Here is a 14,673-nt window from a genome sequence, read left to right as displayed (position 1 = left end):
TAGTTTTCTCTTCTTTTTAAATCTCTCTGACTGTGAGACTTGTGAAATTTGTAAAACGAGGGAGAAAGGTTGCCTTTCAGGGGCTGTATTGGGGCTGTGTTTCCATGTGCTGCCATGGTAGTAGTGGCAGCCTATTTTATTTGGTTGTATCATGATTCTTTATGTTTTAGTCAATAATGCTCCAAATTTTAATTATTGCATATTTAATTATGTAATCTAAATTTTATAAAGGTTGGAAGGATATAATGTATTTGGTATAAAACTTTAGTGTCTAAGGTATCATTTGAATAGTAAATTGAGATGAATTAAGATAAAAGTTAAAATTTAAATAAAATTTTATTATAATAATTTTATAAAAATTGTAATGATAAGATAAAATTAGATGAGATAGATTATGAATATTTCTCAATTCAAACGGGACAAAAGTGTTCAATTTCTATGTTGAATGGGTTTGGGTACGAGTGTGTTGGCATGGAATCATTGAACTCCCTAATTTCCTTATTTAAGATGAGAAGAAGATGTTTGAGATTAATGTAAGAAGAGATTAGATAGTTTTATATGAAAGTTGAATAAAATATTATTATTTTAAAATTTAAAAATATTTAATTGAGATTTAAAAAAATTAAATTATTTATTATATTTTATGTAAAAATTTTAAAAAAATATAATAATGAGATGAATTGAAATGAATTTTCAATCCAAATCGAGCCAGAACTAAATCGTCCAATCATGCAAGAAATTTAGGCATGTGTATCTCTTGAATTTCCAATTAAGGTACTCGAGAGGCAAAGAACAAGCATATGAAAATTATAAATAATAATAATAATAATAGAAAATGGTAAAATACATAGGATTGTCAAAGGAATACAGCTCAGACTCAATAGGCTCACCAGCCCTGGCAAACACGCTGCAGACACGCCTCGGTCATAATCCAAAAGGTTGACCTCAGCATGTAGCATGAAAAGTGGGCAGTCTAATTGGTACTACCACATTCATCATGTGGAAATTATTGCACCTTCCGAATAAATATAACAAACAAAATGTCACCGATATGAATTGAGTAACGATGGATATAATATATTTTTACAACACATTTCATAATAATATTATAAGATGAGAGTATTTTTATAAAATAATATTATTTTTATTATATATTTTATAATATTTTATAAAAATACCCCTCATTTTACATATTATTGTGAGATATATTATAAAAAAATATTGTGCAAATCATTTTCCACATGAATTACTCAAGAAATTTCCCCACTTTGAATCCCATTCTCCAACAACTTTACAAAATACGACCACATATGTGTCATAATTTGTAGCTTTTTTTTTTTTTTTTTCCTTCAATTTTTTCTAGTTCTTTAAGTTCGAAAAAAGAGGAAGAAGAAGAAGAAAGCCTACTACTACAAGTCTTGAGAACGTGCCTTTTCGACTGCTCATAAAGAATAGGGAAGCTTTCATTAATGATAGGTGATTAAGGAGGTTTGTTGCCATTGGCTTAGGTTTGAAGTTTCCCAAAAAAAAAAAAAAAAATATTAAATAAATAATATTTATAATAGAATATGTAAATCCCACCCTCTCTATTTAAAAAAAAAATTGAATAAATCAAATTTGAAATTTATTCGATAAAATTATTTTTTTAATAATAAATTTTATTTTTTTCAAAACAAATGTATGAGACTTGTAAACTTTATCTAGCATCACTCTAAAAAAAATGAAAGAACAAAAAAATATAAAAAACCTACACAAAGACAAGATGCAAAAAATCCACATTGCCGGCCATGACGAAGTTGAGAGGATCTTAGCTTGAATGACAACAGAAATGAAATTGCATAGACAAAGTTTTAATAAAGTAATTATATGTTTTCAACTTTGTATTATATATGCCCCCACTAATCTATCTTTTCATCAAGAAACAAGAATAATTGGCAATTGAGATTAGCATGAGTTGAGTGAAGTTGAAAGTGATGGAATTAACCAGCACTACCTACTACTTGGACTAACTCTCTCTTCTAGGGAGTTAAACTTTAACAACACCGCGCCCCCCCCCCCCCCCCCCCTTCTCTCTCTCTCTCTCTCTCTCTCTCTCTGTCTCTCTCTCTGGAATGTGAATTGGTGGGGGGCTTTTATATTAAGAAAAAATATAATTACAAGTATAATTATACATTAATTTATGTACTAATGTGATGTGATTAGTCAAAAAATAAATTTTATTGAAAACAGTGTTAATTTAAATTTCAAGTATGAATAAATCAGTATTGGTACACAGATTAGTGCGCGACTGTGCTTGTATGTAGCAAAACTCTTATATTAATCCAAATTTTACGAATCACTCGGTCGACCTTGCGCAGCCTTACATTCCAACAGTGCTCCTATTGGGGAAAAAAAATAAAAATAAATTATTTGTCAAGTTATTTATTGACATTGATGTAAAAAATTATGTCGTGTTAATTTATGTAATAAAAAAGAATAATTTTACGTACAGTCGTGAAATGTGTAAATATTGTATAATCATTTTAAAAAGAAATAAAATTTATTATTAAAAAATTATTATTTTTTCCATGTAGATCCTGTATTTTTTATTTTTTAAAAATGATTATGTGGAGTTTGTACACTCACGACTGCTAAGAGAGTAGAATTAATATTATATATATATATGGAATCATTAGAATTCATATTATTTGGTTTTATTTGAGGTCAATATATATTATTTGAATAATATTATATACTACATTATTATCTTACTTGCATCTCATTATATATGATATGGTGCATTTATCATCATTTGATAATAAAGAAATATGTAACAAATAATTATTTAATAAATATATTACATCTTATTTAATAAAATATAAATAAAATAATAGTATGGTATATAAAATTTTTCATATTATTTAGTTAAGAAACCAATATCGTTAGTTAAGGATATCGCATGCAATTGGAGCATGGAGCAAGCACTTTTAATAAATATTTCAACGTACGTACGTACAGATTGACTGCAGTTAGATGGACGGCCATTTATTAATAAGATTGAACATGCGTTGGATCTGTACGGTTAGTTTTCCTCACAGAAGGAGGGTTTGGTATCTATCTGTGTTGCTTTTCTTGATCGTTTTAATCTTGGTTTCCCCTCTTAGTTATTGCATATCTATTATCTCCTCCTTTGTCGTCCAACATGAAATCATAATTTAGTCGGTAAGATGTAGAATAAGACACATCATAAAGTCCCACAAATTAAAGTTAGAAAGCCACACTTAAAAAAGAATGTGGACTACTCACATCTTATCATATGATATATATGCACTACTCAATGCATCTTATTACATAATCAAGTCCTTTTTAGTAGTACTCAAATCTTATTATATATATGATATCATATTAATTGAAATTAATGTTCATATAAGCCATTTTAATTACATCACATATTGTGACATTCGTTATAGTTATATATAAAAATAAATAAATTCAAATATAAATATTTTTTATGTAGACGGAGTGCTGTTCTGTATAAGGACAAAAACGGAGATGAATAAAAATAAAATCTGAAAATGTAGGCCATGTATTTGGATATGTATGAAATGAATAGGAATGGAATGCATTCATTGTGCAGATTGACTTTATATGCATCAGCCCTAATTGCTATTAAAATATCAAACACAGATCACTGCAAAGCGACTGGCAGAAAAATAAAGGATGGTTTGGATGTCATAGTCATGGTGTATTGACAATCAAGAGGAACTGATCTTTATGAAATCCTTTTAACATCAAACAAAAAACAAAACATCATCGTGATTTTTCTTCCCAAATTATCCCAAACCTTATCAACCTATCCTAGAAAATGTGGCCACTTGTGGTTTTGGAGATGACGTACGATTTGGGTCTTTGAATTATCACCAGGAGTAAGGCACAATCTAGAGAACTCTCAAATTCAGCTTCATATAGGAATAAATATCTTTCCCTTTCTAATTTATTGTGTGGTGAAAAAAAAGAAAAAGAGAATTTGAGCGAATATATATAAATTCTTTGATAATACTCTTTTGTCTTAAATTTTATTGTATTTAATTATACTTTTTAGTTATTTAAATGACAGTCATCTTTAATATAATAAAAAAATAATATTTTGAAAAATATATTTTAAAAAAGGGAACACAGCATGCGCTAAGACATGGGGGCATTGTGGGTGTGTTGGAACACATGGGCTGAGGTTGAAACACGTAGGGAGGGGTTCCGTTGTCCATGAAAGTTAAGCAAGAGTGAGGTGGAAGATGTGAACCCCACTACACCTCTACAAATTAAAAGCGCATGCATGATTAATTAAAGTCCAAAATAAGGAAAAAAAAAATAGTCTTAATTATATAAAGATTATTATGAGGCAAAGAATAATTGTGTTGTCTCGTAGCTTTACGTGGTGTGGATTTTGAGCACATACACACCTAGCTAATAGTTTTATTGTCTTTAACAATATTAATACTCGAATGTCTCTTTCTGGTTGTTTAAGCTGCCTTATTAATCAATCAAATTATCAACGATATCTTAGGATAAGATAGAATTTCGTTTCATATGAGCCGTCCACGTGGCTAACTTGCCCTGCTTTGATCATATATTATTATTATTATTATTATTTATTCACCAATTTTCAACACTTTTGACGAATCATTTGAATAATGCAGCTGCCAAATCATGCATGGTTCTTTCCTTGGATTTTTATCCCTCTATCGTTTTTCTATTTGAGAAGATCATAATCGGAACTAGGATCTTTTATATATGTTTTTATACAATAAAAGTTAATTATTATTATTATTATAATTTTAATATATTCTATATTTTTTTTAAAAAAATATTAATTTAATTTTAAAATACTTTTATTTAAAGTACGTAGTTTAGAATTGAAGATTTCAAATTAAATATTGTCGCTTGAAGCTTAAAATTAATTAAAGCATCTAATTAATTATTACTTCTCATTGAAGCTAATTAAAATTTAAAGCGTCTTAATTGGGAGACACACAACGTACTTTTTTTTAATTACTAATTCATATTAAATGTTATTTTATTTAAGAGAAAATAAAGGAGTTATTTTTTTTTAATATATAAAATTTACCGCAATGATAAATTTCAATTCAATTTGTATTTGAACGCTCAAACTTAACTGAGTTAACTCATTAACGCCACTATTAGTCTATTACTAGCTAGCTAGAAGCCTAGAATTCGTGCTGGGTTTAATTTGAGTATTAGCCACTGAAAGGACGCCGCTATCTCTCTCTCTCTCTCTCTCTCTCTCTCTCTCTCTGTGAATCTCCGATTGAGTCTCAGGCCATCGAAGAAGGATCATCGTTGTGTCCGAAGCATAAATGGATGTAACGGCGACAATAGCACCACGATCTATGCTGTCACTGGACTTTACCAATTGGCGTTCGAGACCAGTCGTCGCAGGCTCCACATGGATATCATGGAAATACTACTAGATTTAACACAAAATTATGTCTTTTGTTATTCCTAGTACTGGTACACCCATAAGAACAACGTGAATTATGGCTCAATATGATCTTAATTTGACACTAAGTAGTACTGTTTCCTGATTTTCGGTTCGTTTTTGCAGGATGGGTAGGTTTCATATATACGTTACAACTCCTTTCCAAGCTGCATTCTTGCTGGCGCGCATGGACTGGCTTTCGAGTTTTTCTGTTTTTATCTCTCCTTTTTTTTTTATTTTTTTTCCTGATGAAATCATAAATTCCGAAACAATAGTTTTCATTGCTATTGTAATAAAAGACTAGCTAGCTAGGCACGCATATTCATTACATAATAACTGTTTGTATGCAATGGGTATATATGTTTATAATGTATTAGCAGTAGCTAGAAGCATGCATGCATGCATGGACGTACTCATGTTGTATTTCAAGGAATTTTGTGGCATTTTGAATTTTCACATGTAAATTTTGTGTATATATATTATAGCCACCGGCCATCTAGCCAGTGGATTGCTTGTGCACTATTTATATGCAATTCATGTCACACTTGGTATTTGTGTTTGAGATTTAGGGCCTTTTCTTTTCCTTGTAATAATCTTCAATAAGCAGCAAAAAATCTTAAGGTTGGCGTTTGGGATTTTTAACGGTAAAGGAAGTCATGTACGTGGCCTAATATGCAGCAGCCAGTTCCCATGTGGTCGTTGCTTCTCCAATATTATTTGTATGTTTGAATTCGGTATTATAACAGTATAAAATGGATGGTTTTTTTGTTTTAAAAAAAATGAAAGTACTCCAATTTTATCTATAATCTTTACTTATAATGGAAGAATACGGTAATTATAACCAAAATATTTGAGGATTACTTATAATCATAAACTCCACAAAATAGATGGTTGTTGCTGTTAAATTATGCTCTTTATGGGCCTTATGTATATTGCTAATGATGATTAAATACTTGATGACATTAATTAAGACATGCAGCAGCCTAGTTGTCAGAGGTGGGCGGACTTGGGACGTGCTAGCTGTAGCAGACATCCCGGCCTGGGTTCGGAGAAAATCCTGTGCTTTCTTTCATTTTCTGCTTCTCAGTGATGCTGGTTTGGGCTGTAAACAATTCATTTCTTCGCCAATTTTTCATGTTTCAACAGGGGCTGATTCATTGCAGCAGATCATCACGTGAAGGATCAGAAATACTTGACGGTAATAGGGCAAATGGATACAGTACCGGCAGCGGTGAAGAAGTTGAAGAAGGGAAAGTGGACATATTATCGACAAGATTCTAGCGATTTTTTTGTCTATTAGAATTTTTATTATTCTAAAAGAGATAAATACTTTGGGCGTTTGTGGGAACTTCACCCCCTCCTCATGTATCATGTTTTAGTTTAACGAAGTTAACTTGATTAGGAAAAAAAAAAATGTCACAGTTTTTAATACTAGATTTAAGCTTTACACTGCCCACATGAAGTAGCACTTAAACTATTGGGTCACATTTATATATTTATTGGAAAAATATAGCTACAAGTATAATTATATATTAATCTGTACACCAATTTAATATGATCGGTAAAAAAATAATACATAATTTTACTTGTATATAGTAAAACTCATATCTATTTCTCTAAATGTAAATGCAAAAAGTGTTTAGGAGAGAAAATTATAGGGAATGCTGTCCCCTTTATTTGCTTTTGAGAAATGCTTTAACAATAAAGAAGTCCTATAAAAATAAATGCATAAATTAACGAGACTTAATTGATCATGATGTGATGCATTAGAATAAAATTAATTTTATTGTAAAATAAATCTAACATATCATATAAAACTTATATGTCAATTTGTAGATTTATTTTTATATAATTTTTTTGATACTGTAACACTTCTTTTTTAACTTTTTGAATAAAGATAAAATTTTTTAGACTGTATTTAGATGTTAAGACGATCTCAAATAATCTGATTTGATATATAAATAGAAGTATTTTATGAATTTCATTGAGATGTATTTGAATATTTATAAATTAAAATATATGTTTAAATATTTGAATTCATTACGTTGATTTGAGTTTAAAATTTTTTTTATCAGAAGATAAAAAAATACTAACAAATCCCATTGATTGGAGTCACTTCAACAACTAAACGTAACCTTGAAATATTCATTTGTAATATTATCAACTTCCCATTGATTAGATACAAAGGAATTGGAGGCAGTTTGGTTCTTGATTTTGAGACAGAAGGTTAATTTGGATCTTTTGATGAAATTTCACTTTTTCTGTCGTAATTATTATATGCACAGTACGTAAAACGCGATCCACCGATGGTGGTACAGGAAACAGTACTTATGAATCTCCCCTGCATTACAAATTTCCACGTGTCACATGCATGACAGTTTATAACTCTTTTGTGAATCTCTGATGCATTACAAGCTTCCACGTGTCACCTACATGACAGTTTAATACTCTTTTGTAAGTGTCGATCTTGACCAGGGTTCCCACTATTTCTTCTTGCCTGTTGGATATCGGAATTAAGATCTCTACTTTTTATAATTATTTTTACGTATTTTTTTATATATTTTATTAATATAATAATTTTATATTATAAATAATGATATAATCAATAGAATAGACAAAAATAATTATACATAAAAATTTTACAGAATTAATATTTTCCTCTAAAATAATCCATCATAACTAATTAATTCTCTGGCCCAAATTATTGTATTGGCTGCATCAAAGTTCATGGATCTAGATGTTTTCAAAGCCATAAGATGGGCCAGATGGCACAGTGTTTCCAGATTTCTATGCTTGAGGCTTCAATCACCTTAGATAAATGCAAGAGAATTTGGTTGCATCCTCGGGCGCCTAAACTATACTGGTGTTAGCAAAGGCATGCTACTAAGTCCAATAAACGTACTTGTAAATTAGAAAAGTACTGTTTCCGGTAACTAAGATAGGTGGTCAGCATGTGTTATCACATGCATGAAATCCAAGGTTCGAGAGTTTAATTTATTGAGAGAGAGAGAGAGAGAGATCCACAGGAGCAAACATATCTATCATTGATGCAAGATACAGAAGGAATGAATGCTAGTTCGTGGACAATTATCTTCTACTTTCGGTTCATTGGTACTTGGATTCTACAGCTGGGGTTTGCAGAAAAATGCTATTACTTTCTGTCATGGGGTGATGTACTTAACTTTCTCTCCTCTTCAAGATTTCTTTTTAACATTGGCATGAAAGAATATCTTTGAGCAAATTCCATTTTTGAAGAGAGTATTTTTGGTGTTTGCCAACTATACTTACCCAAAAGATAAAATGAAAAAAAAAAGAAGAAGAAGATATTTATAGTCATAGAGTGTGCAAATTTCGTATATTCATTTTAAAAAAATTGATAAATCTAGGATTTATATAAAAAATTATTTTTTTAATAATGAACCTTACTTTTAAAAATGATAAGAGCTACTCGAGTAAAAGACGAGAGGAAGCGCTCAGGCTAAGGTCTCGCTAGTTTAAATATCCTACACTTCTTTCTCATGGCTTATGAAGTTAGAAAGAAATGAGTGAATCTAATCTTTAACTGCCCTTTGCATTAGGGTTGAAAACCGATGCGCCAGCGTTGGTTTTGGCGCCAAACCGAAACCCCACCGATGTGGGAGAGGGTTGCTTACAACCGACCGAAACCAATCGACTGGGGGAGAGAAAATCGATGCCATTGGTCTCGACTACATTGACGTGGTCTTCAATTTACCGTCGGCGTCTTTGTTACGAAGGAGGGAAGCTGCACCGTTGTCTACCATGAATCTGGGAAGACAGTTGCAGAGGAGAGAAAACCTAGGCTGAGGAAGAAGGAGACAAGAAGAAGAAGAAGAGGGTGGGGACAATGAAGAATTGCATTTTGGAACGGGCGCTGTTTCTTTATATTTTTTTTTTCTATTTCCTGAATCTAAAATGACACCGTTTCAATGTTTCATGAGTGAAACGACATCATTTCTATATGTATAAAAGAAAAAATATATATAAGAACCAGTTAGCCAGTTCAGCAGTTTTGTGCACAGGAGAATGGAAACCGAACCGGCCGACGTCGGTTTCTATATATTTAACTCGACTGCCGACCGATTCTTCGCCGGTTTTGGCCAGTTCTAACGTCATGCAGCCGGTTTCCGTCGGTGGAGGTCGGTTTCTCAGTTTGGTGTACAACCCTACTTTGCATCTATTAAAGTAAGGCCGAACGAGAGCATATAGCTTATATATTCTAAAATTATATCTAACATTACTAAAAAGATAATTATTAAATCCTCCTATCTTTTGGCCAGGAAAAGAGATGATGCTGCCAGGCCACTTGGTCTTTGTGTCAAACTTTTTGGTTTGACTAAAAAGCCATTGTTCTTCTATTTTAATATTTATACATCACTTGAAACAAGGTCCTTGGAGCTTACTTTTTAGTTGTTTTTTACTAAAAATTCACTTAGAACAGTTCCTTTTAGCAAAGATCTCAAGGAAGTTCAGTAATTAAAGAACTAAAGGTAAGTGTATCTCATGCCCTCTTTGCCACCTTTCTCTTACATAGTATACTGGTTTCTCGTGTTTTGCACATCATTTGTTTATAATTGTTCCAATTCAGCTATACTAATCCTAATCCTAACATGATATGCTAGAAAGGTCAAGGTGATCTCTTGGATGAATGACATTTGGAAGTGTGGATGTGCGGGGACAATTGGCTGTAGCTTGTAACGGCTTAATGGTGCTTGTCAACATATATTTATGGCCAATACGACCTATCAATCCCAAGCCTTTCTTTCATGCCCCAGCTTTACCCTGCATTAATGGCGTCTCTTCAACTGTTTTGGATATTATCCAATTCTTATCACACCATGATTTTCCAAAATCTACATCATTTCTATCCACACTGCTTGAAAAATCATGCATGCTTACTTTCATGCTTTCGTAGTAGTCCACTATTCTCCTACATGATTTCTTTAGGCTCATATAAATGCATGATACCTATGACTGTGCTTATTCAATCTCAGAATGTAATTGACTTGGTCTTTCATGGCCATATTGTCCTGGGAAATGTTCTGCCCCATGAATGGAGCTAAGTTGTCACAGATTAATAAGGAATCTAAGATTGATGTAGCCATGCAGGCAGACTTGCTTCTCTTCCTGCTATCTAAATGTCATGCATACCTTCTTCTACAGATACAGCAAGGCACTAGGTATAAAGGTCGAAGTGTTTGTCAATGTGCCACCGTGCCTAAATAAGGAATGTAAATGATTATTTGTTCCTACCATGCTAAATCAGGCAAAATGTTTGTCAATGTGCCAATGAATGTCATGTGTACATGCAAACTGTTTATGTTACCCATTAAAGCTCAATGAGAGCTATGGAGCTTGAACAAAACTCTAGATATCTACTTAAAACTCTAGGCTACCTCAGTTTGATTGGACTCCTAACTCCCAGCATGAAGTAAGGCCTCAGGATTCTGACCAAACAAATGCTTTAAATAAACTATATAGTGCATGATGTAAATAACCTCTGTGTATGATTTTCTTGTAAATGTATGAGATGTGTGAAAGATCTATGATACCCCATATTTAGTTTACATGTTGAGATGGTAACAATTAAGGTGTTCTGTCTAAGCATGTCTAGGAATGGACGGAGCTAATACGCATCTTGGTGACAATGATTACTGGAAAACTATTTGATATCCAATCCTTGGACAATGAAATCAAGCTCAAGGGGATCAGCCAAACAGCTGGAATTAATTATATAGTATAACTATAGGATAACTTTGTCAACCCCAAGAACCCTGTCCAAGACCAGCTTTGAGAAACTTTTATTTTTAACTCCGATTTCCGTATGGATCCAAAATACTCACTTTCTCAAAGGGAGAAAGCTCTTTTTTAATCGATCTCTCCATGTAGAAGTGAGTGTTAGATGGCCATGGCTTTAATCAATAAGCTCCAATTGAGAGCTTTGGTCTTTTTCATTTGGCTGTTTGTCTCTGCGCTTGGACGGAACCTGCTAAGTTGTCACACTACCTCTCCGGATGCTTCTGGTTACCAGTGCAATGGAATTGCATCGCAGGATCGGTGTGGGACATTTGCAATTATGCGCACCAATTCCTACTACTCGTCTCTTTTCAACTTGAGCTTCTACTTGGGCATCAGCCGTTTAGTGCTTGCAGAAGCAAATGGCTTTTCTGCAGACACAGAACACCTTCCGAAAGATCAACCTTTATTGATTCCGATTGATTGTAAATGCAAAGGTGGTTTCTCGCAGGCTGAATTGACAAAAACTACCATAAAGGGGGAGAGTTTTTATGGCATTGCTGAATCGCTAGAGGGCTTGACAACATGCAAAGCCATCCGTGAGAAGAATCCGGGAGTCTCACCATGGGGTCTTGGTGATAAAGTTAAGTTACTGATCCCACTCAGATGTGCCTGTCCTTCATCTGAAGCCAGTCCAAAGACGAGGCTTTTGCTTTCTTATCCAGTAAGCCAAGGTGATACAATTTCTAACTTGGCCATTAAGTTCAATACCACTCCAGAAGCTATAATACTTGCAAACAACAAATCATCCGCAGCTTTTAAACCTGGAAACCTAATACCTTTTACAACTCTTCTGCTCCCTGTTGATAGAGAGCATACTTTTGGTCCTATTGCAAAAACTTGTGAACCCAATTTACGTTTTCCAGCAACCAGCGTCCCAGTAATTAGCCCTCGGAAGAAAAAGTCCAAAATGAGGAAGATTGGTTTATATATTGGACTTAGTGCGGCTGCAGTTGGAGTGAGCATTGGTATTGCAGCAGCCTTTGTGTTGATCCAACTGAAGACGAAGAAACAAAATTCCTGCAAGGGAGGAGACGGGGAATTACAACAGCTCAGTCTCAGCGTAAGAACCACAAGTGACAAGAAAGTTTCATTTGAGGGATCTCAGGATCCTCTTGATGATGGTCGGTTCAGAGAGGTCACGCCCCGGAAGATGCTGGCTGAGACGTATACTGTTGAGGAGCTGAGAAGAGCAACCGAAGACTTCAGTTCAAGTAATCACATTGAGGGATCTGTCTACCATGGTCGTCTCAATGGGAAGAACCTGGCAATAAAGCGTACACGACCGGAAACAACCTCAAAAATTGAGCTTGCGCTTTTCCACTGTGCAATTCACAGTCACCCCAACATTCTCAGGCTGCTGGGGACATGTTTGGCCGAGGGCCCAGATTCTTTTTTGGTCTTTGAGTATGCCAAAAACGGGTCCTTGAAAGACTGGCTTCATGGTGGGTTGGCCATGAAGAACCAATTCATTGCCTCTTGCTATTGTTTCTTGACATGGAGTCAGAGGCTAAGGATCTGTCTTGATGTAGCCATGGCCTTACACTACATGCACCACATAATGAGCCCAAGCTATGTTCATAGAAATGTCAAGAGTCGGAACATCTTCTTAGATGACGAATTCAATGCAAAGATTGGGAACTTTGGCATGGCAAAATGCATTGAAGAGGATACCGGGGAACCAAAATTTTATTCCGCACACCCCGCCTCTTGGAGTCTGGGGTATTTGGCTCCCGAATATGTTCGCCAAGGCGTTATTTCTCCAAGCATTGATATTTTCGCTTTCGGGGTGGTTTTGCTGGAGGTCTTATCAGGTCGAACACCAATAACTAGGCCAAACGAGAACGGAGAAGGAAGCATTTGGCTATCCGAGAAAATCAAGTCGATAATGAAGTCAGAAGATGCGGATGAGCTAAGGGAATGGATGGACAGTGCATTGGGTGAGAATTATTCATTTGATGCAGCTGTCACGTTGGCCAATCTTGCAAGAGCTTGTGTACAGGAAGACCCTTCATTGAGACCTAGTTCTGGACAAGCTGTTGAGCAATTATCAAGATTGGTGCAACAATTACCAGAAGGAGAGCATCTCTTCACGTGTGAAAGCTCTTCCAAGCCATTAGTGAAGACATCGGCAATTGGTATGTGAATATCCAACTTCTTCATCTAGCGTGGTTTAAATTAATTTTTTTAACCCAAAGGCTTGTGGCCTCTTGATAAGGTCAGTGGAATCCTGAATCTATCCTACCAACAGACAGTCCCAAAAGGCGCAGGTTTCTACTCTGTATCTAAAATAATTTCTTTTGTCCTAAATCGAATCTGACACATAATTGGAAAGCTACAAAGAACCTTCAGCGGTGCATCTTATCTAATATGTTTTATGTTGCCATGCTTCTCTGAAGCAAGCGCTGTGCTGAATATTTGGGTCAAACAGATTAGCCTTTTAAACATCGAGATAGGTTTTATAAAATCTTGTTTAAGCTGGATGCATAGCAAGAAACATTTCAGGTGCTCTTCGTGGCTCAGTTCACGTTGTCCATCCACGGATAAATATGCTCTGTTATTTACATGCTCTGTAATTGAAACTTGCTTCGCCATGTTCAAGCTCAATAACAACCAAGTTTGAGGTAGACCCAGCTTCATAAATTATATGAAACTCGAAGAGAAAAAGAGAGAAGGAAAAAAAAATAAAAACTAAACCAAGTGGAGGGAAATTGAATGAAATAACCCAGATAGGGAATCCATCAATGTGAAGTGAATAACCAATAAATAAGTTACAAAGAAATAATCATAACATCATGGACCTAAATTCATCAAAATTAATGACCCCGTCACCGTTGAGATCAAATCGATGAATCATCATCCTGCACTCATCAATAGTCTTGGACTCACCCAGCCTGCTAAGCATCCTCTTAAGACTCTTGGGTGTGATACCTCCACAGCCATCCATCTCATACATCTTAAATGCCTCCCTCAAATCATTCACCTTCTCTTTCTCCTCTCCTCCTTCAACAAACCTGACGAAGTCCTCCAAACCCACCATGCTGTCGCCGTCAGAGTCGAGCAACTCCACCACCGCCTCTGCCTCCTCGAGCGAAAGCTCCCCAATACCTATTGCCTCCACACATTGCTGCAGCTCCGAGGCTGAAATCTTCCCATCTCCGTTGTCATCAAAGTAGTTGAACACACGCTCATATTGTGTGTGTTTGTCCATTCTAGCTTTAGTTTAAGTTTCTGTATGGCGAAAATATTACTTTTTCAATCTTCTTGTCTTCAACGTATAAGAAGAAGAAGAAGAAGAAATTATCAAGAACAAGCACTTGCTATTACTCACGACAACAAATAACGTTGGCAATGAACAATTTTGAAAGCTGAAACCGAACCTG

The 14,673-nt window shown here is 34.4% G+C and overlaps 2 protein-coding genes and 1 long non-coding RNA gene across 3 annotated transcripts; 2 read left to right on the top strand and 1 right to left on the bottom strand.

Annotated features, from left to right (window-relative positions):
* Window positions 1-5,121: 5,121 nt before the first annotated feature.
* On the top strand, window positions 5,122-6,995 carry LOC122303448. Its single transcript, XR_006240685.1, has 3 exons — window positions 5,122-5,508; window positions 5,603-6,519; window positions 6,623-6,995. It is a non-coding gene; the product is annotated as an uncharacterized LOC122303448 (long non-coding RNA).
* Window positions 6,996-11,284: 4,289 nt separating this feature from the next.
* Window positions 11,285-13,812, top strand: LOC122305606 (protein LYK2-like). Its single transcript, XM_043118196.1, has one exon. It carries the CDS (start codon window positions 11,397-11,399, stop codon window positions 13,434-13,436), a length of 2,040 nt encoding a protein of 679 aa, XP_042974130.1. The 5' UTR covers window positions 11,285-11,396; the 3' UTR covers window positions 13,437-13,812.
* Window positions 13,813-14,006: 194 nt separating this feature from the next.
* On the bottom strand, window positions 14,007-14,673 carry LOC122305607 (putative calcium-binding protein CML19). The gene has a single exon (XM_043118197.1). It carries the CDS (start codon window positions 14,499-14,501, stop codon window positions 14,076-14,078), a length of 426 nt encoding a protein of 141 aa, XP_042974131.1. The 5' UTR covers window positions 14,502-14,673; the 3' UTR covers window positions 14,007-14,075.

Source organism: Carya illinoinensis, chromosome 3 (assembly GCF_018687715.1).
Source record: "Carya illinoinensis cultivar Pawnee chromosome 3, C.illinoinensisPawnee_v1, whole genome shotgun sequence".
NCBI lineage: Eukaryota > Viridiplantae > Streptophyta > Magnoliopsida > Fagales > Juglandaceae > Carya > Carya illinoinensis.
Note: the sequence above shows the minus strand (reverse complement) of the source record. Positions and strands in the feature narration are given on the sequence as shown.